Source organism: Eufriesea mexicana, unplaced genomic scaffold (assembly GCF_001483705.2).
Source record: "Eufriesea mexicana isolate 0111107269 unplaced genomic scaffold, ASM148370v2 scaffold2119, whole genome shotgun sequence".
Taxonomy (NCBI): Eukaryota; Metazoa; Arthropoda; class Insecta; order Hymenoptera; family Apidae; genus Eufriesea; species Eufriesea mexicana.
In genome coordinates, this window is record NW_016910196.1 from 964,091 (window position 1) to 988,928 (window position 24,838).

Consider the following 24,838-nt stretch of genomic DNA (forward strand, 5'->3'; position numbering starts at 1 on the left):
ACTTGGCGGGAGTCCTTCGTGGCGGATTCTTGTTGCTCGCCGCGATCCAGTTTCGCGGAACGGATAAACTCGAAAGGTTTCTCCGGTATCGGCCTCCATTCCGAACAACTGTGCTTAAAGGGCCCCGGAGAGTAGAGGAGAAGCGGATGGTGGGTGCCCTATACTAGGGACGAGCGCGGTGCAGGGACGCATGTCGCGATTCCTATCGTTTCGGTGTCCCTCGAACGAGTTCTCGAGGAGAGAGGAGGCTTTAGTAGGTGCGCGCGAATTAAATCCATTAAACGAAACTGGTTTAACGTAGACGTAGTTGCGTGGAAGATGGTGCCGGTCGCGCGAGGGCCGCAGAAATCGTTCGAATCGCGTACTACGTACGCTCGTTGCGTGCGGGGCTAGCCGCCGTTTAATTGCCACCAGGGGGGATCGTCGGATATAATTATTCGTGGACTGTTTACGCTGGATAAGCGTGAAAAGATAAACGTCGATGGGTGAAAAGGCTCGTTGAATCTTTCACGGTTGCCAGCGGTGTGAGAGACCCGGCGTGCGGCTCCGAGCCTTTCGCACCTGCTGCTTTTTCGTTTATTCCAAACTGGTTGCCGCGACGGAATTTCGTTGTTAAAAGATAACCGGGAATAATAAATTCTACGTAGCCTTCTTATCTCTTTCCACGTAAAAACGTATCCGTGGCAAAGAAAAATCCGCCGATAACTATATAGAATTTCGCTCAAGATTTAAATACGATACAAACGCAATTGATATTTGCATAATCGTCCATCCACGCGATCTATATATTTTATTCGCGGATAGATGCAGAAAGAGATTAGATAATTTTACGTCGAAAACGTTTAACAACGTCGTCCCCTCTTAACAGGCTCCGCTCTTCGTTAATTCTTAATGTTAAAAACCTGACGCGCTCACCTGTTAACCTTTTTTCTCGATTTGTGAAACAGGTAAGGTGGATCCGACGCCACATACCTCGTCGTTCAACATGGGCTACCTCGTCTCGCCGTACCCCTACCCCAATGGCGCCGCAGGACCCATTCCTGTGTCTATGGTGAGTGTTTATCATTTTATTGTTTCCCGTATCGTTTTACCTGTTCGAGAAAAGAGCTCAAGGACGAAGCGGCGGTCCGTACGGGGCACGACCGCAGTTTCGAAAGTCCCCGGGACTTTCCCTTCGGGGTGTCCCTAGAGATTCGTCCGAGCCTCCATCATCGGCCGTTATCAAAATCGACGGTTCTCGAAACCTCTCTCGGCGTGGAATCGCGTACGCGTGGAAAAATACCGCGAATTCCGCCATATTCGAATCTCTGCGTACCCCAAAGGGTATCGAAGGAGGAAGGGTGGTTATGTTCGCGGTTACAGGAACGTGTCGCCGGTGTTTCGTTCGTCAGACTGCAAGTTCGAGAGTTTAATTTGAAAACAATTATATATTATATTAACAGTCTTAACCCTTTGCACTCGACGACGATTTCTTGGCTAGAGCAGAGTAGAAATTTAAAGATTCTCTACTAAAAACTGACGATACTCTTTTAGCAGTAAACAAGGAATTGTGTAATAATAGAGTCGTAGAATTGTTTGATTTCGATAACAAAGGGTTAATGCTACTTGTAATATAATTTCTGTAATTTCCCGTATTTTTCGAATTGTCGATCTCCGCTACGGGGACATCGACCGCAGAGGGTTAACGCGTGAAAAATCTTGGCCCGCGTTGCGAAGCTCGCTTTTGAAACAGCCTCTACGTGGATAGCGAGACCGTACCTATTCGTTCCACGACGACGATTCTTAGATACGAATTGGGATTCGAGTCACGGACCACGAGTCCATCTCTCCACGTCGACCGAACGGTTTAATAAGTTCGGGCGGATCGCTGCGCGCCGCGGCGTGCCGCGCGGAGCGTGGTCTCGCGTTGCCTGGAAAAGGTCAACGGTCCCGCGTGCTCGGGGGACGATCGAGATCATCTCTCCGCGGGTCAGCCTCGAACGAAGAATTAACTCTTTCATGGTCGACGCGAGTCTCGCAGCGCGTTTCACGCGACTGCTGCGACCGCTCTTTGCCGAAGTATTAATTAACCCGCGCGGCTCTCGACCGCGCGACTGATTTATCGCCGTTTACCGCTAGCCGGTCCGGTCGCGTTGCTCTCGTTGCGGATTGTCGCGACGCCCGTTACGACCCATTTTCGCGGTCGTCCATGAGAAATCGGCTTCGGGGGACGCTCGTCTCGCTGGAATTTCCGATTCGCGGCTAATCTAGCCGATGTAGCCAGCGGCGCGACGCGGCTCGATACGGCTCGATGCGGCCCGATGCAGCTTCTGGCCACTGCTCCACGCTCGTCGCTAGATAGAGATACGAAATATCGTTCTCGTAAATCGTCCCCGTAGCAGTCGCTCGGATCTGATACCATTGTCTTCCTCAACGTCGCTTCCTTTCCCCGGTTTCTTCTTTTTCTCGCACCTCCAATTACAGCCTGGCAAACTCCGCGTTATGCTCCTTTTACGCGATCGCGGATCAGGTGTCGCGGAAGGATAATGCTCGGGTTGTGGCGAGATCGGCTGCGAGCATTTCGCTGTTACCCTTGCCGCATGGCTCTCCTCGCGGTACCAAGGATTTTTCGCCCCTGATGGCTGCCCGCGCTCCCATCGGGGAGCGTTATGGCGGAGCGTTGGCGATCTATCTGTGGCCGAGTTAATAGCAGTCGCTACCGCGTGGCCCTAACCACCGACGGGTGATACTTTCTCTCCATAAAATAATGGCGTTGCCGATCACCTAAAGATACTCGTCGCTGCCCCTGATAGCATCTAGACCCGAGGCAGAGCCTCGGCGGATCCTAACTCCGGGGTAGCCGTGCGACCGCGGCCAGATCGAGACGAGAGTGAGACGATAGTTATCAGTTCGAATCCTGAAAGCAGGTTTCTACCTCTCGAAACGATCGAGTTTCGCGGAACGGGGACCGAGAAGAGAGTCCGTGCCGGCCTCTCGAGCGGACAGGATCCGCCTTGAGCGGATCGGGACAGAGGCGCGCAGAGGCCCCGTTGCCGGCAGCTCGGACGGAGATGATCGGTATCACTTGGCGGGAGTCCTTCGTGGCGGATTCTTGTTGCTCGCCGCGATCCAGTTTCGCGGAACGGATAAACTCGAAAGGTTTCTCCGGTATCGGCCTCCATTCCGAACAACTGTGCTTAAAGGGCCCCGGAGAGTAGAGGAGAAGCGGATGGTGGGTGCCCTATACTAGGGACGAGCGCGGTGCAGGGACGCATGTCGCGATTCCTATCGTTTCGGTGTCCCTCGAACGAGTTCTCGAGGAGAGAGGAGGCTTTAGTAGGTGCGCGCGAATTAAATCCATTAAACGAAACTGGTTTAACGTAGACGTAGTTGCGTGGAAGATGGTGCCGGTCGCGCGAGGGCCGCAGAAATCGTTCGAATCGCGTACTACGTACGCTCGTTGCGTGCGGGGCTAGCCGCCGTTTAATTGCCACCAGGGGGGATCGTCGGATATAATTATTCGTGGACTGTTTACGCTGGATAAGCGTGAAAAGATAAACGTCGATGGGTGAAAAGGCTCGTTGAATCTTTCACGGTTGCCAGCGGTGTGAGAGACCCGGCGTGCGGCTCCGAGCCTTTCGCACCTGCTGCTTTTTCGTTTATTCCAAACTGGTTGCCGCGACGGAATTTCGTTGTTAAAAGATAACCGGGAATAATAAATTCTACGTAGCCTTCTTATCTCTTTCCACGTAAAAACGTATCCGTGGCAAAGAAAAATCCGCCGATAACTATATAGAATTTCGCTCAAGATTTAAATACGATACAAACGCAATTGATATTTGCATAATCGTCCATCCACGCGATCTATATATTTTATTCGCGGATAGATGCAGAAAGAGATTAGATAATTTTACGTCGAAAACGTTTAACAACGTCGTCCCCTCTTAACAGGCTCCGCTCTTCGTTAATTCTTAATGTTAAAAACCTGACGCGCTCACCTGTTAACCTTTTTTCTCGATTTGTGAAACAGGTAAGGTGGATCCGACGCCACATACCTCGTCGTTCAACATGGGCTACCTCGTCTCGCCGTACCCCTACCCCAATGGCGCCGCAGGACCCATTCCTGTGTCTATGGTGAGTGTTTATCATTTTATTGTTTCCCGTATCGTTTTACCTGTTCGAGAAAAGAGCTCAAGGACGAAGCGGCGGTCCGTACGGGGCACGACCGCAGTTTCGAAAGTCCCCGGGACTTTCCCTTCGGGGTGTCCCTAGAGATTCGTCCGAGCCTCCATCATCGGCCGTTATCAAAATCGACGGTTCTCGAAACCTCTCTCGGCGTGGAATCGCGTACGCGTGGAAAAATACCGCGAATTCCGCCATATTCGAATCTCTGCGTACCCCAAAGGGTATCGAAGGAGGAAGGGTGGTTATGTTCGCGGTTACAGGAACGTGTCGCCGGTGTTTCGTTCGTCAGACTGCAAGTTCGAGGCGTTCTCCGTGCCCTTTGAGAATCCTGATTCCCGTATTGATTTATGGCGGCCACAAATTGGATTCACGATTTATTTACGAGCGAACGTTCGCGCGTACGCTCAGGTCCGATGATAAAGTGCCGTTGGAAACGGCGCTTAGAATTGTTTCTCTTTCCGCGACGCCTTTAAAACGATTAATCGCCGACCGCTCGCATTTTTCTCCCCATTTTTCCACCCGTTCCTTTTTCTCTCTCGTCGTCGAGTCCGTGGTCCGAAGAGGACTCGCGTACAGTGGCGTGTATCCGAGGGAAAGTTAAAGGGGCATCGCGTGGCAGCAGCGGCGCGCAATTAGCCGCATTAACGATTATGCGAATGGAATTCGTTCCGCGTTAAAGCCGCGTGTGCGTCAACTCGGCGCTACGCGCGTTGGCGCGCTAGCGCGCGGAGCTATTCGATTGGAAAGATTTTTCTTCCGCCAGCGAGGATCGCAGGAATTTTAACGAATATCGAATTACGAGCTGCAAGACGGATTACGCGGAACGGACTCGGATTTTACGAACCCGGGGATGTTACGTGGGTGTCGTTCGGTTGTAAACGTCTTTATTGTATCGTAAAAGAAAAAAGACGGGGAACGTTTTACTCGGCTGGAACGGCGCTGCTCGACGGCCGAGGAGGAGATTACGCGCGCGCGATGCAAACGAAAATACATATTTATTATCATATACGCGTATGCGCGCGTTTTTCTTTCTTTTTTTTTTTTTTTTTTTTTTTTATCAATAAAAACGAGGGTGTCCCTTTTTATACCCTTTTTTTCCGGGGGAGCGGTAAATTGCCTCGTCGGGGTACTAGGAAAATGTAGCCGTTCGCAGACTTTTGCGCGTCGTACTTGACTCGGTTTATCGGACACGGGAGATCGGCGGTGATCGAGAGAACTTGTTTCGCGAATGATTTACATCGAAAGTACGTGACAATAGCGATTTAACGAGGATCGGCGTGAAATCGGAAAAGGGGAAAACGAGACACGCGGTATAGGTGCGGATGCTGGCGTGTGTGTCGAGGACGGGTTAAAAAAGCCGGCTAAAATCGAGAGAGCCTGCCCTCTGCTCCACCCCCTCGTACCCCTGCCGCGGCCGTCGAGATGAATGAAATTTGCAGATTCACGTGTACACGCGAGCGAATAGCATTGTCGCGCCGAATGGATTCGCGGTTCCGTGTCGGTGTGTACGCGCGTATGAGCACGCACTGGCGTGCTTGGACAGACGGCTAATTTGACTGCGGTGAAGCATGGCGTCGCTAAATAGTGGGCAAAATTGGGCCGATTCGGTGTTAAAGAGAGCGTGCCGTGTTCACCGTCGTTGATCCCGTGCATGTCGCGTTTCGCCTCTCTTTCTCTCGTCCGCGCGCGCGAGCAGGCGCGCGTTTCGACGCTGTCGCGTTCGCTCGCGAGACCGGTAGCGTAGTAGGGATCCTTCGCGAACTCGTTCTTCCTCCTCGTCGATTCTTCACGCTCGGTGAACCACCGCCGCCGCCGCCGCCGCGAGACCAGCATTAATTTTCCGCAATTCGCCTCGTATCGATCATGCTTAACGTCGACGGTCGTCTGGAAAGGGTGACGAAGTGACGGGAGAAATGGTTCTTCTTCTTTCGGTCGTCGAGTACGGTTTTTCCTCTTTCTTTCCGAGCATCGCGCTCGTTAATGCGTGACGTACGAGCGTTTCGGTTAGAGTCGCGCGTGTATTTTTACGCGCGTCGCGGCAAGGCTTGCGAGATAAGATAATCCGATGGAATTTTTTGGAAAAGAGGAAAAATAAAAATAAAAAGGGGGGAATCGTAAAAATGCGCATCGGGCTATATACTACCGGCAGAGTGTAGGTATCGGAGACGGTGTCGATATCGCGCGGCGTTTCCAGCTACCTCGGATAATTAACCGGAAACTCGTTCGTGCCTTGGCCGCATCGGTTCCGCAAAACGCGAGCGACGTCGGCAGCCCGCGATGCACTTTCCGTGAATTTTCTAATGGAATCACGCCCGATCGTTGGCGCGGGGCACCGCTGGTAATGAGCCGTAAATAAAATTAGACCGAGTCGCCGATAAAGGGTTGCGTGACGTAGCGAAGAACTCGAAGAGTGCCTATCGAGCTCTCTTCGACTGCTCGGAACTCGATGAACCACCGGCCTACCCAGCCGATGGTCAGCAACGCTTCCGACTCGCAGGCGGTGCACACCCCACCAGCCCCTCTTGCTCTTCGTCTTTCTCTCTTTCTTCTTTCTTACCGGCTATATCCCTACCAGAACACACCGACCGGGGCACCCAGTCTGGTTTCTCTTTCCCATTTCTCCGTCCTGCTCGCACCCTTGGCCCGTACCTTGTCTCGGATTTACCTACCTCGGGCACTCATCTTCTACCATGTCATTATGTCGTTATTTCCGACAACGAGCGTGTCTCGACGAACCCTCGTACGCTTACCTCCAACAAAAATGGGCGCGAAAGCAGTTTCGCCCGAAATCCGACTACAAACACGCGGCTCGTGAATGAACCGCTGTCGCGGTCGATCTTTCGGAACAGGAGCACGGAACCGTGGACAATCCGTCAATGGACGCTCCCAGTCTGATTATTTCTCTCTGTTTTTCCTTTCCTCTTTTTTCATTTCCTCCTCTTCTGCTTCTTCTTTCCGCCTTTTTTCTCTTTCTTGCCTCTTTACGTATATATACCCGCCGTATACGCGTACGGTCCCGCGGCAGAGTAAAGAGAGAAAGAGCGAGTAGAGACGGTCGGTGGGCAGAGGCTCTTGGCTCGCTGACTGGTTCTATTGTTCTTACCACTTGGTCATTAGTTTCTTTAGGCGTAATCGTCGGAAGCGCAGGGATACGCCGTTTCGAATAATTGACCGGAAACCAGGCGCTAACGATTTCTTTCGGTAAATAGCTATAGGATGCTTGCCAAACGCTCCGTCATTTAGGGGCGTGTACACCGACTTATCGAAAACGCTAAATATTTATTTTCCTAATTACCCAGCCGTGGAAGTCCTCCTCCTCCTCCTCCTCCTCCTCCTCTTCCTCCTCCCCCCGTTGCCACGAGACTCGATTAACCGCGCGTACGCGTCCTCGTCCTCGAGCGTAATCTACGATTATTACGTCGCGCGAGAAACAAAGTACACGCTCGCGTACGTTCGGTCATCGCGAGCTTTTTCCGCTTGTAAACCTTTTAGCATCGGTTGGTAACGGGTCGATGGAAATGGTACGCGATAAAACGAGCGAAAAACACGATCTCCGTTCGCCTGCGACGGAAAATTAATACCTTCGCGACACACTTGGGTCGAGCAAGAGCAACACGGATGCAAACGTAATTACGGTTTCCCTCCGTTTCCAGTATCTTACGTTGTACTCTTTGCTCTATCGACTCTGCCGAGAACCGAGCGTACCCTATACTCCGTTCCACCATCCGCATTCTATTTTCGTCCCCCGCGAATGCGACAGTTTTAAATCTCTCGTGAGCGGGATTCTCATTCCGGTCTCGTAAAAAACGTTCGGTTTCCCAAGGTGTCCGTGAGCCGATTAGAAACGCGTTAACAACACGATGCCAACGATTTGGAACGCATTTCCGAAGGAATGTTGGAACATGCGCTATCTCGACCCACGTGCGCCGCCAGCGTCACGAGATCAAACCGTTCCCGAGGGACTATCAAGTAGCTGGTGTGTTCGGGCTTGCAGGTGCGATCTTCTGCTGATTAAGCACCGCGGTGGCGACAATTTGCTAAACAACGCGTGTTCCGTGGCGGCGCTCTTTGCGGAATACAAAGTGCCTTGGCAACGCCTTTGAGAGGTGGCACCAACCGGGGCTTTCGTGGCCGGGGCTTTCACGATAAAAGGCCGCGCGTAAAATGGCAATTAGGTGACCAGGAATCCGCTGGCAGATTCTTAGGAAGTCGCGTGCAAATTGGACTGCATTCTTTCGCCGTGAGCATTTTTTACGCCGCTCTCCTCCTCTCCTCTCTCTCTCTCTCTCTCTCTCTCTCTCTCTCTCTCTCTCTCTCTCTCTCTCTCTCTCTCTCTCGCTATCGCTATCGCCATAGTTTTCCTCGGCGATTTTTAATCGCGCGTGTACATTGCCAACGACCCATACACGCGCGAGGAAGATGAATCGAGCACGGGGGGAGTGAACGGATACTCGGAAGTGGCGAACGATCTCGATTCGACGCGAGTTTTGTCGAAAATGGCACGGAATACGCGAAATAGCCGGCGTTCTGCGAAGAAAGGCAAGGGCGTTAGTCGACGAAAGGCTGTTTTTGCCGGGATTCTTGGACGCGATCGCGGCCGGAAGAAAAACACGGGCCCGAAAGGATCGATAGGCGAGAGACACGACGACAAGGTGGTTGGACCGCGCGCGTGGTCGCGGGGGCCGCCGCGGTCGCCATTAACGCGTTGACATTCCGAAACGGCGTTGTCCCCGACGACGTCGAGCTACGACGTCGCGACGGACGTACGGGGACGCGCGGCGCGTGGTCGCGACCGTTCGTCGGTGACAAAGGAACGATGCCTAGAATTCGTGGGCAACAGCCGTCGAAAAACAACGGTCGCGAAAGAGCAAGGGAGAAGAGAGAGAGGCTCGTGTGGCAGCGAGGTCGGAGCGAAGGGAGGAAACGGACGCGAAAGAGAGGAGAAAAAAGAGCGGGATGGAGGAAGAAAAAAAAATGAAACGGGGAGAAAGAGAGAAAGAAGGAAAAAACGCGGTAGAGTATACGTGTACGCGCACGGAAACGCGCAAACGTCCCACCAATTAAAAAGAACTCGATTCGACGGGGTTGCTGAAAATAACGGGCGTATCGGAGTGCAGTTTCGCGAGAGAGAGAGAGAGAGAGAGAGGGAGAGCGAATGACACGATGGAAGGGCGGAAGGACGAGCGGGTCGGGGTGTGCAGGGCAGCGGTCGAGGGAGATAGAGAGCGAGAGAGGACACGCAGAAGGGCTCCGCGTTGCGTGGAGAACTACGAACACGACGACCTGCTGTGGCGGGGGGCGGAAAGGGGCTGGTTGGCGCGCGGGGTTGCGGAGGGAGCGTAGGTTTGGGGTCGGTGGATGCACGTGAAATCCAAAACCCTTATATTAAAACACAGCCCAGCCAACCAGCCACGGCGCGCTTAATTCAAAACAATATAATGGGCGCAGCAACATAGCCGTTGTGTCGCTTCTCTCTTTCCTCTCTCCGCTTCTCTTTCTTACACCCTCCTCGCCGCTCTTTCTCATCGGCTTCCAGCGTGCGCGTAACGCGCGCGAGATTGCGCGTGTTAGGCAAGAACGGCGAAAATATGTTCGTATCGAGAGAGGCGCGTAGATACGCTCGCGTCGCGACCAACTCTTCTCCGTCGTTGGTCCCGCTGGTTCCTCGGGCTCCCAGAGACGAGCCCCACAGCCCATCGCTATCGTCGTCGACGGTGACGACGACGGACGACGGACGACGGCGATGGTGACGATGGTTTTGTCGTGGAACTGGGCTTTGTCTGTCCGCTCCGGCGGAAGACCAACGGCATTGTTCTCATTGTTTCGAGACACGAGCGGCGGAGAAGGACGCGAGGGGTGTGAGAGGGTACACACAGCGTGCACGGGCAAAGATGTCCGCGTGATACATGCCTATCCCGCGTTTAGTACTTCATCGTGCCCTTCTCGCACCGTGAGCACCGTCCTCCTTGCTAATTGTTTGCCAATCAGTCCGGCGAGTCTAGCTCGTGGGAAGAGAGGCCGCTGGCTTTTCTTCGCCATATTGGGCAGCTCGTTTTCTGCTCCGGCATCGTCGATGCCGTCCTCCGGCCTAGGACTTCTTCTTCTTCTTCTCAAAGAGAACCCGTTGCACCGTGCAACACCGTACAGCCTCGTGGCTGTCGGACATTTCCTCGGGAATATACGCCGAGTCTCTATGGCGCGCTGCACCCTCGTCCCCATTGGCCACGGTACCGCGATTTAGATCCAGTCGAACGGCACAAGGTCTATATCTTGATCTCTGAAATTACGTTTCCCCTTTGTCCGGCTTTTTCCGCGTTTTTCTCCTCCTACCCTCCGTTCTTGAATCTCCGAGCTCTATTCGATGGGTAATAGGGTTGCTCGGAGTAGTACTTCCTAGCGGCATTCAATTCGTGGGAAGAGTTTTTCCTTGCCATCCCCCTCTCTCTTTCTCTCTTTTCTCTCCCAACGTCGGTTTTCTTTTCTCGTCTCTGACAGGATCCTCGCCGTGTCGATGGAATTCCTGAAATCGGGGTGTGCAGGGCAGCGGTCGAGGGAGATAGAGAGCGAGAGAGGACACGCAGAAGGGCTCCGCGTTGCGTGGAGAACTACGAACACGACGACCTGCTGTGGCGGGGGGCGGAAAGGGGCTGGTTGGCGCGCGGGGTTGCGGAGGGAGCGTAGGTTTGGGGTCGGTGGATGCACGTGAAATCCAAAACCCTTATATTAAAACACAGCCCAGCCAACCAGCCACGGCGCGCTTAATTCAAAACAATATAATGGGCGCAGCAACATAGCCGTTGTGTCGCTTCTCTCTTTCCTCTCTCCGCTTCTCTTTCTTACACCCTCCTCGCCGCTCTTTCTCATCGGCTTCCAGCGTGCGCGTAACGCGCGCGAGATTGCGCGTGTTAGGCAAGAACGGCGAAAATATGTTCGTATCGAGAGAGGCGCGTAGATACGCTCGCGTCGCGACCAACTCTTCTCCGTCGTTGGTCCCGCTGGTTCCTCGGGCTCCCAGAGACGAGCCCCACAGCCCATCGCTATCGTCGTCGACGGTGACGACGACGGACGACGGACGACGGCGATGGTGACGATGGTTTTGTCGTGGAACTGGGCTTTGTCTGTCCGCTCCGGCGGAAGACCAACGGCATTGTTCTCATTGTTTCGAGACACGAGCGGCGGAGAAGGACGCGAGGGGTGTGAGAGGGTACACACAGCGTGCACGGGCAAAGATGTCCGCGTGATACATGCCTATCCCGCGTTTAGTACTTCATCGTGCCCTTCTCGCACCGTGAGCACCGTCCTCCTTGCTAATTGTTTGCCAATCAGTCCGGCGAGTCTAGCTCGTGGGAAGAGAGGCCGCTGGCTTTTCTTCGCCATATTGGGCAGCTCGTTTTCTGCTCCGGCATCGTCGATGCCGTCCTCCGGCCTAGGACTTCTTCTTCTTCTTCTCAAAGAGAACCCGTTGCACCGTGCAACACCGTACAGCCTCGTGGCTGTCGGACATTTCCTCGGGAATATACGCCGAGTCTCTATGGCGCGCTGCACCCTCGTCCCCATTGGCCACGGTACCGCGATTTAGATCCAGTCGAACGGCACAAGGTCTATATCTTGATCTCTGAAATTACGTTTCCCCTTTGTCCGGCTTTTTCCGCGTTTTTCTCCTCCTACCCTCCGTTCTTGAATCTCCGAGCTCTATTCGATGGGTAATAGGGTTGCTCGGAGTAGTACTTCCTAGCGGCATTCAATTCGTGGGAAGAGTTTTTCCTTGCCATCCCCCTCTCTCTTTCTCTCTTTTCTCTCCCAACGTCGGTTTTCTTTTCTCGTCTCTGACAGGATCCTCGCCGTGTCGATGGAATTCCTGAACGCGGCGCGCGAATCCGGCATTCAGGTGTCAATTCGTTTTTACCGACAGACGTATTCTCTTCTTCGAGGCTCCGCGACCTTGACCAACAGCTTCCGAGGAGATACGCGCGGGTCCCTCTTTCGCTCGTCCGAGACCAGAAACGAGGCAATTCTCTTCCTTGATTAGAGAGTGAATAGCGAGGATGACGAAGCTCGCGTGGACGTAGAAACAGAAAATTCATCGTCCGATCCATAGTATCTCGTCATGCTGCCCGATTGGATTTTCGAGCAGCCATTGGATTCCACCGAGTATATCGGGGTCAGAATTTCGTGGTCTCGTTATTCGTAAACGTCCGTCGCGTTGGACCAAGCGAGACGGAGCTAGAGAACGAAGAGAGACGGACGGGGAAGAGAAAAAGGGAACGAGGGGGGGAAAAAAAATAAAAAAAAAAATGTTGGAAAGAATTCTAGAGTCCGTCCGAAGGTCGTAATCTTTTGAATCGAGGTTCCATCCACGATGATGGAACGCGAGATAGAAAACAGGCCCTCCCCCGATATCCTACGACCGCAAATTTTACCTGGTGCGAAGGCGCCATTAGTTTCGGTGTTCTTGGTTAAGTACTTTTGTGTTTAAGTACCTGACCAACCTTCTCCCGCGTTCTCTCGCGTACGGGGGCACCGAGAGAAACCCCGGGGATTGTCCTTTTTCGAGGGATAATACCACGTGGGCCGTTAATGCCAAGATGGCTGCGCGATACGCGACTCCATTACGTTCGCTGTGCCTCTCTCTAGCCCCTTGTCCCTGGAACCCTGCTAATTGTTGTCCTGTCCGTTCGTTTAACGTGGGAACATTCGCAAGATGCGCGGCCGCAGATACGAATCTCCCGCCGAAAATTGGCCCCGCACTACCACGAACCACGCCAAACTTCGAAAAATCGCCGGGCCCTCGCAACCCCGCGACGCGTCTCTCTTTCGTCCGATATTATACGACCGTTCGTTTTCGTATAACCGTTTAATTTCATCCCGCCCCCTTTTCTTCCAATCCTTCTTCGCGCTTTATTTTTCCTCCTCTCTCTCTCTCTCTCTCTTTTTCTCTCTCTCTTTCTCTCTCGGGTAAGAAGCGGATTCTAATAAATTCCGACGATAACGATTCCCTCTAAAAAAAGAAGTGCCACGTATCGAAAAAGAAATACGCCAGGCGCTTCTCTCCCCCTCTCTCCTCTCTCTCTCCTCTCTCTCTCTCTCTCTTTTTCTCTGTATTCCTCTTTTTCTTCTCTTTTTCAAATACTCTCTCGCGGTTACGACGTCGTTCTCGGCCAGCCCCGAGTTATTTTCGCCCGGCGGGACGAGGAGCCGCGCGTTTCGTTCGAAATCGCGCAGCTCGACAAATCCTCTACCCGCTCATTACGGACAGCGATTCGACGAGCATGCGTCACCGAGAATACCCAGCCGGCAGAATTTATTTCCTTCCCGCGTTCGCATTGGACGGTCGTCCATCTCGCGCCGAGAGGATCCTCTCCGCCGCGGCGTGTCGGTCGTTTGACATAATCGGCGAGCTGGATTTCAGGAATCTCGTTTGCCCCGGCGATATTACGCAAGTCTTACGTGCCTGTCGCGATCCTTCCGTCTTGCTCGCTGATCGTTCATCTAGCTGAAACGACCCGGCTATTACTTTTCAACGAGTTTCTCGATCTCCAGCGACGTTCCCCGACGTCGTTGCTCTTTGAACGCGTTTCTCCCCTTTTGACTCTGCTGCCAGTCGGGTGTTGGAACGCGACGGAGAGGCACAATTTTAAAGCAGAGAGAGAGAGAGAGAGGAGAGGAATAGAAGAAAAAAGAAAAATAGTAAAAATAGAGAGAGCGGAGAAAGAAAACGACGTCTAGTCTTTGGAAAGCGTTCGCTCGCTTTTCGCGTTCCATTTATGATCGCATTTCGAGTATGCAAAATAACGTCCGCGTGCACGCTGATGCAACGCGTCCTCGAATTCGTTGACGCATTAATGGGTTCTGTAAATCGTCGTTAGGGGCGCTTCTTCCCCGAGGGATGACGGGCCGAATGGTAATCCGGCTGCGAAGAATTTTCCTCCGCTTCCCTCTGCCCCTCGACTCGCGTCGGAATTTCGTGGTCGAGGCGGATTCCGCCGGCGTCTCGCGCGTTTAAGTCGGTCCACCGTTGGTTTTTAGTTAACACCTGAGACCTCTTCCACTCGGGGATGCGCCCGGTTCACGGGCGGGAAAAAAAGGAAAGAGGGTCTGCCTGCGGCTCGAGGCTGCTGCCTCGGATGACGCGGCGGTTCCTGAGGGACAAATGAGCCAGAATAAATACCCGGGTGTGGGGCCCCGTGAATATCGGAGAACGTCCAGGGCTTAACCACCCTGAAAACGGAAGCCGAGATGTTTGCGATGGCCAACGCGGGAAACACGGCAGTGAGACACCCCGAACCGGGGACAAAACGCGATCATCCCGGTGACTTCTTCTGTGTAAATAACCGTCGCTATCTCTACGGCAAACGGATCCGTTCGCGTTTCCAGCCCCCGAGATTACGTTTCCCCTCGGACGAGCCTTTTCGAGCGATTACGCGACCGTTGCGTCGCGGACCAATTCTACGTTAGTCGGAGAGAACGATCGCGTCGATGGATGACTTGACGTCGAACCAGAGAGAGAGAGAGAGAGAGATATCTCCTCTCGTCGACGCGTTCCAACGACGGGGAGTAATCGCCGGGATGGGGAAGGGTCCGCGAGGTTTTCACCCGAGCGTGGCCGAAAAAGAGTACGAAAGGGTTCTCCGAGGTAGCCAGCCGGGGAGCCTCCGAGAAAGGTTGGTGAAAAAAGAAGCTGAAAGTCTGACCCGATGACGCGGCAGTTTCCGATGGACAAATGAGCCAAAATAAATACCATGGAGAATCATAAATATCGAGGAGGGAGAGAGGGCTGACCGGGTCGGGGTGAAAGGGACAGCGACCGAGAGAAGACGTTGCAGAGGGGCTCTCTGTGCTTCTTCTTCGTCCGTCTTTCTCCGTTTCTCTCCGCTCGACGAATAATTAATTTATTGACCGGTCACGCTGTGCGCTTAGCCTACGATTTCAAGCCGCTCCTCCTTGGCGCGCGCAACTGGACATTATAAAACTCGTTCCGCGACGCGCGGGCCCCCTCCCGCCGCCGGCCCTGGCTACGCGTTCATTTACATTTAATTGGGAAATCAATCTAGCGCGAGGCATCGTTACACGGAATATTTATAAGGGAGTGGCCGCGCGGGTAATACGGGTTTCAATTTCGCGCGCTCGCGCTGCGCCGGTTCTTCTTCGCCCGATCTTTCCCGCGCGACTTCTTTAATCTCGCGAGGGTAACTCGTTCGCGCGCCCTTTTGCCGTTTTCCGATTAATAATTCAACGTACGATGAAAAATTACCATCGTACACGATACGGATACGTCTGTTCTCTTCGTTCCTCTGCAACCACGCACTTGTGTGTGTGTGTGTGTGTTGTGCCCTCGTGGGCAGATCGGTGACGATGGTCGGATCGGCAACGGCCACGACGACGTTGACGTCGAGGTCTCCGTGTCGTCGACGACGACGATGGAACGCATGCATATTAGTCGATCATGTAAAGCATCGCGACACTGCTCTCTCTCTCTCTCTCTCTCTCCCTCTCCGTCTCTCTAAGCCGCGTATTCGTATAACGGCCCGTGCGCGCTTCAAAGCGGCGCGCCATTATTGCTCACCGATACACGCGTATTATACGCAAGCGTTGTCACCGGCGGCGGTGTTTCGCGTTTCTAAATGGAAAACAATCGTAATTCAGCGGCGCGTTCACGCCTCGTTAACGGTGACTTACCGTCAGGCCCGCGTGGCACGCGAAAAACTCCGCCGCGCGTATACCGTTCCAGGTGAGCACGGACGTAAATCGTATTGTTGCGAACGGGCTGTACGGTAGAAGGGAATCCGTGGCTCGACCGCCGCCGCCGCGTATACCACCGTCTGAGAATCTGGGACAATGTCGGCCGTAATTCTAGCGGCAGCGCGACGCTGGGAATGCACTCGTGCCTTCGAGCCCGCTCGCTCGATCCTCGCCTACCGTATATTTATTAATCGCTCGGTCGATCGATCGATCGATCGATCGATCCAACGAACCAACGATCGATCGATCGACGGATCGACGGCTACCGCTGGCTGGTATGGACACGGGTTATGGACAGGATCAAGTGGGTCACGTCCGTGGTGTGGGACGCCTGGCTATGGGACTCTTGGCCACGTGACGCGGCTGCTCGGATGGGAGATAATCCTTGCTTGACAGCTGTGCAACGCTCGTCGATATCTCTCGTGTGTAACGGTGGTAATAGTAATAGCCTCTGTGTCTTTATTACGTCGCGTACATGCGCCGCGATAATATTGGGGTGAACTGGGAAATATTACGCGCTTCTAGCGTGTTTAATCGTGGAAACGGGGACAAACGAGATATTTGCCGTCGTTGCTCGGACTTTACTCGTACGACTGCTCGCGCCGATGTCTATAGCGTGTTTCCATGTCGAAAATTCCTCGTATTTTCCGAGATATTCTCACCGAAGCCGAGCCTCTCTACCCGTATTACCTACTTTATCGCGTAACTAGGCGCGTATTTAACGCCGCGCGTCGAGATAAAGCGAAAACGCGCGCGAAACGTCGGTATCTCGTACTTGGCCGTAGACGAGGACCGTTGGGAAGAAAAACAGGTAGCGATCGAGCGAAATCTGAACGATCTTACATCAGCGAGGTGCTATTAAAATAGAAAGGTGACGCATAGGAAATAATACCGTCTACGCGATGTTGCATAGGTTCGTGTCTTATCCAGCTCCGTTATTCCTGGCCTTTCGACTTCGTCTTCGTCGACGTCGTCGATTCAGCTTCGAATTATCGAGAAAAAGTATCTCTCCTCTTCTGGCGAAGTTGCCGGCTCGTTACGCGGCGTGGGTGGAAATGGAAATTAATCGGGCAAGGCTCTCGGGCATAGACGGTAGTAGAAGGAAAGCGACGAGGGACGCGCGAGGATGCTGGCAGGTGGTAGACGGGTAGGTAAGAAAATTTACACCTTCGCGTCGACTTTTGTTTTAGCAGAAAATTCAATTTGCCTTGGCGTCGCGGCGAGGCGGACGAAACGGACGGGGAGGCAAACCTGTTTACAGAAGTTGGTACCACCCGCAGATCGAAACTGCCGTTCGTGATTTAAAGCCAATAACGAAGCGTGAACCGCGAACAAATTGAACTGCAGGCGTCTCTGTGGAATTTTTTCGGCTTTCGTGGCTCCTCGCCGCTCCGCTCCGCTCCGTGCGGCGAGAGAGAGTGGATCGCCGTGTCCGTGGCCGAGGTTGAACGAACCTGAATCACGGAATCCTCGTGTCGTGTCTTTGTTAACGATCGATCTGACCCGTCGAACGGGAACGAGCTCGAAAAAGAACGAGTCGAGGAGAAAGGAAAAAGGGGGGAGGGGGGAGGGAGAGAGCGAGAGAAAAACAAATCGTTTCGAAACCAAAAAAGAGGAAAAAAAAAACAAAGAAAGAAAAAAGGAAAAACGAGATCTCGTCGTTGGACACGGTGTGCATATACTATAACCGAGGCACGAATTTGACTCTGTTCCCCCGGAGAAAAGGGAATCCTTTAATCGAAGTACGAGAACGAGATCCGCCTCGCCCTTTCCGCTTCTTATTTCTCCGCGTGGTTATTTTAAGCTCCTTACCGCAGGAAGTTTATAGCGCGGCGCACGGTTTTGGGCACGAGGAGGCGGGGTTCCCACTTCTCCCTTTGAAAAGACGCGAGAAGAGACAGCCCGAGGAGCGTTCTTCAAATAGAAAACACGTCGTTCGCGAGAATCGCGTAATCGGTCCGTCGGTCTAATTTTTCCCCCCTCGAATCGTTCGTCGGCTTCCACGATCTCTCGAACCCGTCACCGTGAAATTACCGAATGGACTCCACTCGACGTCCTCCTCCACCTCGCGCAATGGAAACAAAAGATAACCGGCGGAATAGTACCTTCTCCCGCGAATCCGCCTTCACCAGCTTCCCAGGAAACGATCGTCCATTTTTCTAACCAAAGAAAACGCGATCTTCGAAACGACGATCGGGGGGCGCACCTGTACAGCCTGAAATTGTAGCCGGTAGATCGGTAGGGAATCGGTCGATCGTTACCCGTCCGTCTCGTCGACCACGCGATATCGACGGCCAGCACCTGGTTTCGTTCCATCTCGTCACTGTCCCGTCACGGTCCGTCAGCATCCTCTCGCGAAGGATCTTCAGCTTTCGCTGTACGCTTCGCGCGAATTCCACGAAGATCTCGAAGATCGCGCGAAGGGAAAAGGGAAGACCGGCGAGTTTCGAGAAATCGTAAAGCACGGTTTTTACGACGAGAGCAGGTGGGTGAAAAGCAAGGAACGCTGGCCCTATCGGGTGGCAGTGGGTGGCGGTGGTGGTTGTCGTTAGGACTACGCTCTGGAGGGGGTCTGACCGGGGTCCGCTTGGTCGGGACCGCGAGGGGGTGGCCGCGGCGGAGGGGGCAGATTTACGCGAGACTTTGGCATTTTGCCTTCCTTAAATCGTCGTCCGACCGTCGATACCTTTCGCGAACACAAAACAAGCTCGCGTTGGCCGCTTTTTCATTCTCGAAAGGACAAAAAGCCGGAGCGGTCTCGCCGGTGGAAACGCTACTCGCCGAGAGCACGCAAACACGCCCAAACGCGCGGAGACGATGTAAGAGAGATAGAGGGATGGCACGGCAGCAAGGGGTGGGCTGTACGGGCCACGTTTTCTCCTTCTTTTTCCCGACGTTTTGCAATGGAAACGGCTCGACGAGGCTCGGTTATTACAGCGCGAACTCCCGACAGCCCGTTTCGACCGTACGCGCGGCTTGCGCACAGAAGCGGTTCGAGCCGCGCGCGCGACAGACACCGGAGGAGGCTTAAGGGGCTGTCGCGACCTCAGGAATTTCGAGGCGATAGCGCAGCTGTCTGGGAGCATGATCGATCACGCGCTCTCTGTCCCGCGAGAAAAGGGACTCGGGGAAAGCAGCTCTCCGACCCGTATCCTCGCAGGTACCTCTGCGTACCTGTACCTGTGTACCCACCTATGCGGGGCGGTATCGTTGGCCGTGGTTCGGACCATTTTGTCGAGACACCGTTCCATCGAGGGCTGTTCCAGAAACCACGTTGCGCGCGACGATTAGACACAAGAACAACGGGGGTGGCGACCGAGGGTTGGGAAGTAAATGGAAACGACTGGCTCGGGTTATCCGTTCGGACGGAGATGAAGCGGTTGGAAAGGTGGATCGCTAATGAGACGCGGTGCTGTCCGATGATCGATCTGTCGGGGCTGGCCGGACGCGTATCGCCGGCGGAATTACGCGTGCACGCGCGTAGAAGAGGTCGTGGGACGCGCGCGCGGAAGAGACCCAGGGGGGTGCGCGCGATTAGATAAAAATAGTGTTTGTCGTTTGTTTATTGGGTTCACCGGGAGAGAAGTGAACGGATGCAACGAGCTGCACACGCCGCTGAAAGAGACCGTCGACCGCATTGGCATTTGCATCATTCACCTTGAGAAGTGAATATAGTACGCCGGAGAGAACCTTGTGTGTCGCGCACCGCGGATTACGTTTGAAGGAATTTATTGTGCGGTTGGTAACGCAGCCGCGTCGACGTTACTTGTCGTTCGACCTGTCTTCTCTCCACGCTTATGGAATATACGTCGAACCGTGCGCGGGGTAATTCAAGATCAACGGCTCCTCGCCACGACGGACGCGTCGGGATGGATCCTGGTTCCTCCGTGTCGACGACCGTCCAGTTTATACATATTCCCTCAGCGGTTCTCATTTCTTCTCTTTTATTTCTCTCTTTTCTCCTACCCAAATTTTCTAACACCAAATTCACCCTGTCCCGAAGGATTTTCGGGGTATCGTTATTTTCATTTTTACGAACGGCGGATATTTCCGAGATTTCGTGGGATTTCTGCTATTTCAGCTCGACGTTCATCCGTCGAGAAATTTCATCAGCCAGTCGCTGATTTAAATAAGCGGCTCGAGTGATTTATCGGTTTACCTTCGAGTAGCGTATATAACGTTTTGAAAAGTGTAATGCGGTACCAGGACAATGTAACACATCGCGCGTACGGGGTGTTTCTCAACCCGTGAAAGGTATCGTATTAGAAATCGTATTCAGGATACGCGAACAATGAAAAACCGCGTATTGCACTTTGTCTTCGGGTCATAGCCTTTTCCGCGAGCAATTCGCTCCAGGAATAGAAATAGCATACTCGTAACACGCCGGCTCGTTCAAACCTCCGACACGATGTGCCGTTGCATTTTCATTCATTCCCCTTGAATAATTATCGACTAATTTCGTCGAGGATTCCTCGAAAGCCATCAACGATCGACTGTCTGCTCTACCGATAAATTCGCAGCGCAGACTTTTCTACTCGATTCCAAGGTAAACTATAAAACACCATCGCGCCAACGTTCAGAGTGAAATGCCATGGCGAGGCAATTCTCGCGCTCCTTGCCTCGTCAAAGATAACCATCCGTTAACCCCTTCTGAGCTCGAAGAATGATCCTATATACGAAACTCGATGAAAAATTTGCGAACATTTTTATTTTTATTTCTTACTTTTGTTAGAAAATTAAAGGGTTAAATGTAGGAGACTTTAGGATCAGGTTCTTCGATTATGACGCATTTTCGTTTCATTTCGGTGGGATTTTAGAATCCCACTATAGAGTCGATGGATCCCCGAATCGATGGCTCTAGTGGCAGCTTTGTCTCGCGATTTCCGGATCGTTATTTAAAATAGAAAAGAAGAGGAAGGAAAATGATCCTTATGCAGGGATTGGAGGTTCACGGTGAGCCGGGTCCCTTGGATCCCGGCGGGGCAGAAATAATTTCGATCGCGGTGGCCCGCGTCAAAAGCCCGTCGCTTTGCGGCGATTTATTTTTAAAGGAATCCGTGCTCGTTTGCCCTCTTTGTAAGTCGAGATAAAGGCGCGACGTTTGATACCGCTCGAGTAATTTCGTCGCCCCGGTGAAAAACCGTGCGCTGTGCAACACGCGCGGCCGCGCGTCTACGTGTACACGCGACGCGGCGCACACCGGCGCCGGGTACACGCGCGGGTATAGTAGCGCGGCGCGAGATTATTGTTGCCCGGGAAATAACAGCGTTCCGCGTATCCGGGGGTTGATGGCGGCGACGGCGGCGGTGGTGGCCGCGTCGCCGTCGACGGCGTCGGCAGCGTCGCGATGTGGTGTGTGTGGGGGCCGGACGACGAGGGTGAAAAAGAGGCTGTGCACGCGCTGTCCACTTTGTTTATACGAATCGTGCAGATACCGAGACGCGGCGCGGAATTATATAAGCGGCCGGTAACGCAATCGGGACGATCTTCCAATTAAAATATTCTGCCTGGTGGCTTTAAACAGTTTTCTGGAAGGGGTGGTTCGCGGCGGTGAAAACGCGCGCGCGGCATTACCGGAGGCGTGTTTCGCTTCCACGCAAGAGCAGATTCTTTTTGTTGCCGTAAGAGAGAGAAAGGTATGGGGGGGGAGCGAGAAGTGGAAAGAGGAGAGAGAAAAAGAAGCGTGGAGGAACGGAGAAAGGGCTAGGGGGTTGAGGGTGAAGTTTCGTCGGTGTAACGAAAAAAGGAGAAAAAGGGAGGGGGGGGGGAGAAAGAAAAAAGAAAAGAGGAAAAATAAAAAGAAGGAAAAAAGGAATCGCGCGTTGCCTCGCGGTCTCTAACTACCGAACAAGTTTTCCCTCGCAGCCGGTCCCGTCGTCGTCGTCGTCGTCGTCGTCGTTCTCTCTGTTTCTTTCCCTTTCCGCTGGCCGCCGAGCGGGGGTTGGTTGGCTGCCGCGCAACGTTTCAAGATCAGAGGAAGAAGCGGAGGAAAAAAGACGAAGGGAAAAAGAAGGAAACAGCGCGGCGCGGAAGGAGAGGAGAAGAGGAAGACGGCGGGTTAACGCGGGGAGAGGGTGAAATAGGGGAAGGGGTGAAAATACACCGGGGCAGAAAGAAATTTCCCTAACTAGCGGCTGGATTATCCGAGCAGTCGTTTAAAGTTTAAGTCATTAGTCACGTAACTACTTGCTTAATAACTGTGAAATTGCGCGCACGTTGCTTTTCTCTGTCTTCCCTTTCTTCCCTTTCTCTTCACTCCTCCTCATTTTTCCCTTTCCTATTTTTTTTTTTTTTTTTTTTTTTTTTTTTTTTTTAGGTCTCTCTCTCTCTCGCTCTCGCTCTCGCGCGTGTCCATCTCGCGGTCCTTCTCTCCCCTCCTCTTTTTCGGCCGCATTGAAAATTGCACGGTATCGAAGCGGGGGCGGGCAAAAAGCGCACAAAAGCCGCGCGCGATACTAGGAAAATTATATTCAGTGTCGCGGGGCGAGGCGAGCAATCGGCCGAGTGGCATCAATCCGGTTAAATGGTCCTCGATACGCGCGTTCAACTGGATCTGTTTTTTTTATACACGCCCGCGGAAAACTAAATCGGCCCGAATTCAACTATTCCGACACGCGCGCCGCGCCCCATCCCCCGGAACTCCCCCCGAATTACGTTTCAATCATTCGCGTTTAATTCTTGCGGTTGATAAACGGCGCCGCCTCTCGTCGCCGCATACAGGGTGGCTCTTCGAAACCTCCGCTCTTCTCTACGTTTCACCCTAATCGTCCGCTCGGAACCATCGCGAATTTTGTTTTCCCGCGTGCGATTAATTCCGCGTTAAGAAGCGCAAGCTCGCGCGGATTTCGCGCGCAATGGCGGCCGCGCAATAAATTCCCCGTTTGCGAAATAGCGGAGTTGCGCGTATTCCAACGAAAATGTAAATGTAACGTTGCGAGCGTAAGTTTTATGACCGCAACCACCGGTTCAGAGAATCTCGGACGCGCTTCTCGCTCGAGCTTGATATACGATTCAGCGACGAGATCGTGTCGAAACGCGCGCGGATAATCGATGGCGAGTACGTAATTCTTTTATAAGTCGCACGGGGAGGTAACTCGTCGATTGACCCAAGTGCGTGTCGATGTAATAGAGAGGCTCGCTTACGAAATCTTTGCGATTTTTAACCGCCGCGTTCGCGATAGACGCACGCGTCTAACCATCTCGACGCCTCGGCGGCAGTCCAGACACGAACCCGGTTTTACATATTATGAATCGGACGCTGCGTCTGGGGGAAGCGCTGAATGCATACGTACGCGGTACATTCAGACGCACGCGGCTCACGCTTATGGGAATCCCGTCTTGAGAGCTTTGGAATTCGACTGGTATCGATAGCCGGTGGAAACAGATGCTCCGCGATAACGGCGCCATTGCGAGCTTGTAATCGGCTGTCTTTAACGTGCTGACGCGAATTATTCCGCGACGTGGCGCGAACGTCAACCTTTTCGCGATATTTACGCGCTATTGCGAGCAACGAAGGACGCTAACAGAGGAAACAGTGTTATTTCAGGGTTTCGAATAATTAATTCGTAATACAAATGACCAAAAACTACCCTTGACTATCACGTAGCAACTGCGCGATATCTCGTCACCGGCGCGGGACCACGAAATATGCAAGACGAAATATCTCGTCATCTGTCCGCAATGTGTCAAGTAAGGGTGCAAGCGCACTGGCGAGGCAGAACGCGAGTGGTGTGAATATAGAGGATCGTGTGTTTCAGAGTTAGGGTTTGGAGAACCTAGTATAACATTTTAGTTAAATAAATCTGTTTTGTTATTAAAAAGGAGTCGCCATTATTAACCCTTTGCACTCGAGAGACACCCTTCAGTCGCCATTTGATCAAATTTCGAAACTCGATATTCATCGATATGCCAAATTTAAGAGGTATCGAAATCAAATAATTCTGCTCAGAAAAGTATCCTTGGCTTTATAACAGAAAATCTTCGGACTCCTATTCTTCTTTGGTCAAATAATCGTCGAGTGCAAAGGGTTAATCTGGCAGTAATCCTACATATATACAGTTAGTCACGAAAAAATTATTTATTTTCTATAAAATGACCATTTTAGGGAGTGTACGAAGACTTTCGTGACTGAGCGTATATAGGGAGACGGTATTTTTCGGATCGAAGGGATCGAGGGGTGGAATGAAATTAATTTCTCGAATGCGTGGAATTTTTGGTGGAAGAAAGAACCCGCGACTCGTGACAGCGTGTCGGCGTATTTCCGCGCTATCATTCCCACCCTTTTTCCACCTTTGTACCATTCGTATGATAATCTTCGCGATGACGCTCGTTCCCTTCTCGTCGGCCGAACCTTCGTCTTGCTCTCTCTCCATCGAGCGGGCCGTGGCCCCTGCGTTCCCATTGAAAAATCCATAAACCTCGTATCCGTGTTTTGTCTGCGTGCACCGTGCAAGGGAGATACGTATTTATCGGGCCATTAAGCGTACGACGTTGCGGGGAAAGCTTCGTCTGCGACGGTCGGCGCTCGTTGTAATCCGCGGGAAAAGCTATAATCGTGCGCGAGGTCGTGTCACCGGTTGGGTATAAGGCGCGTGTGTAGTCGGGGTAAAGAGGTGAAAGAGAGCAAAAGAGAGACAGACAGACGGTTGGGTAGAGTCGGAGGGGGAGGAAGAGCGAGAGAGGGAGCGGAGAGGAGAGAAATGTATTAGCGTGGTGGTGAACGATGAGAGGGGCGTGCCAGCCGCGGTAATAGCTGGTAAGCTGTGCTATTATGAGCAGCCTGCAAAAAAGTGACGTCACGCTAGGCCACTCCTGTGGTTGACCAAAAGGAAAAAATGCGAATGGGGAGGCAGGGGAGAGGAGATGGGAAGAAAAAAAAAAGGAAAGAAAAGGGAGAGAAAAAATAGAGAATAGAGGAGAGGAAGAAAAAGGAAAG

At 52.8% G+C, this 24,838-nt stretch overlaps 1 protein-coding gene across 3 annotated transcripts in view; it reads left to right on the forward strand.

Moving 5' to 3' along the window:
• Nucleotides 1-4,020: 4,020 nt before the first annotated feature.
• Nucleotides 4,021-24,838, forward strand: part of LOC108549651 (protein pangolin, isoforms A/H/I/S) — a 259,130-nt gene continuing 238,312 nt past the window's right edge. For all 3 annotated transcript variants that reach the window (XM_017903145.1, XM_017903146.1, XM_017903147.1), the window contains exon 1: nt 4,021-4,113. In XM_017903145.1, coding sequence (XP_017758634.1) covers nt 4,048-4,113 — 66 coding nt within the window. In that variant the 5' untranslated portion in view covers nt 4,021-4,047. The remainder of the gene's footprint in view (nt 4,114-24,838) is intronic.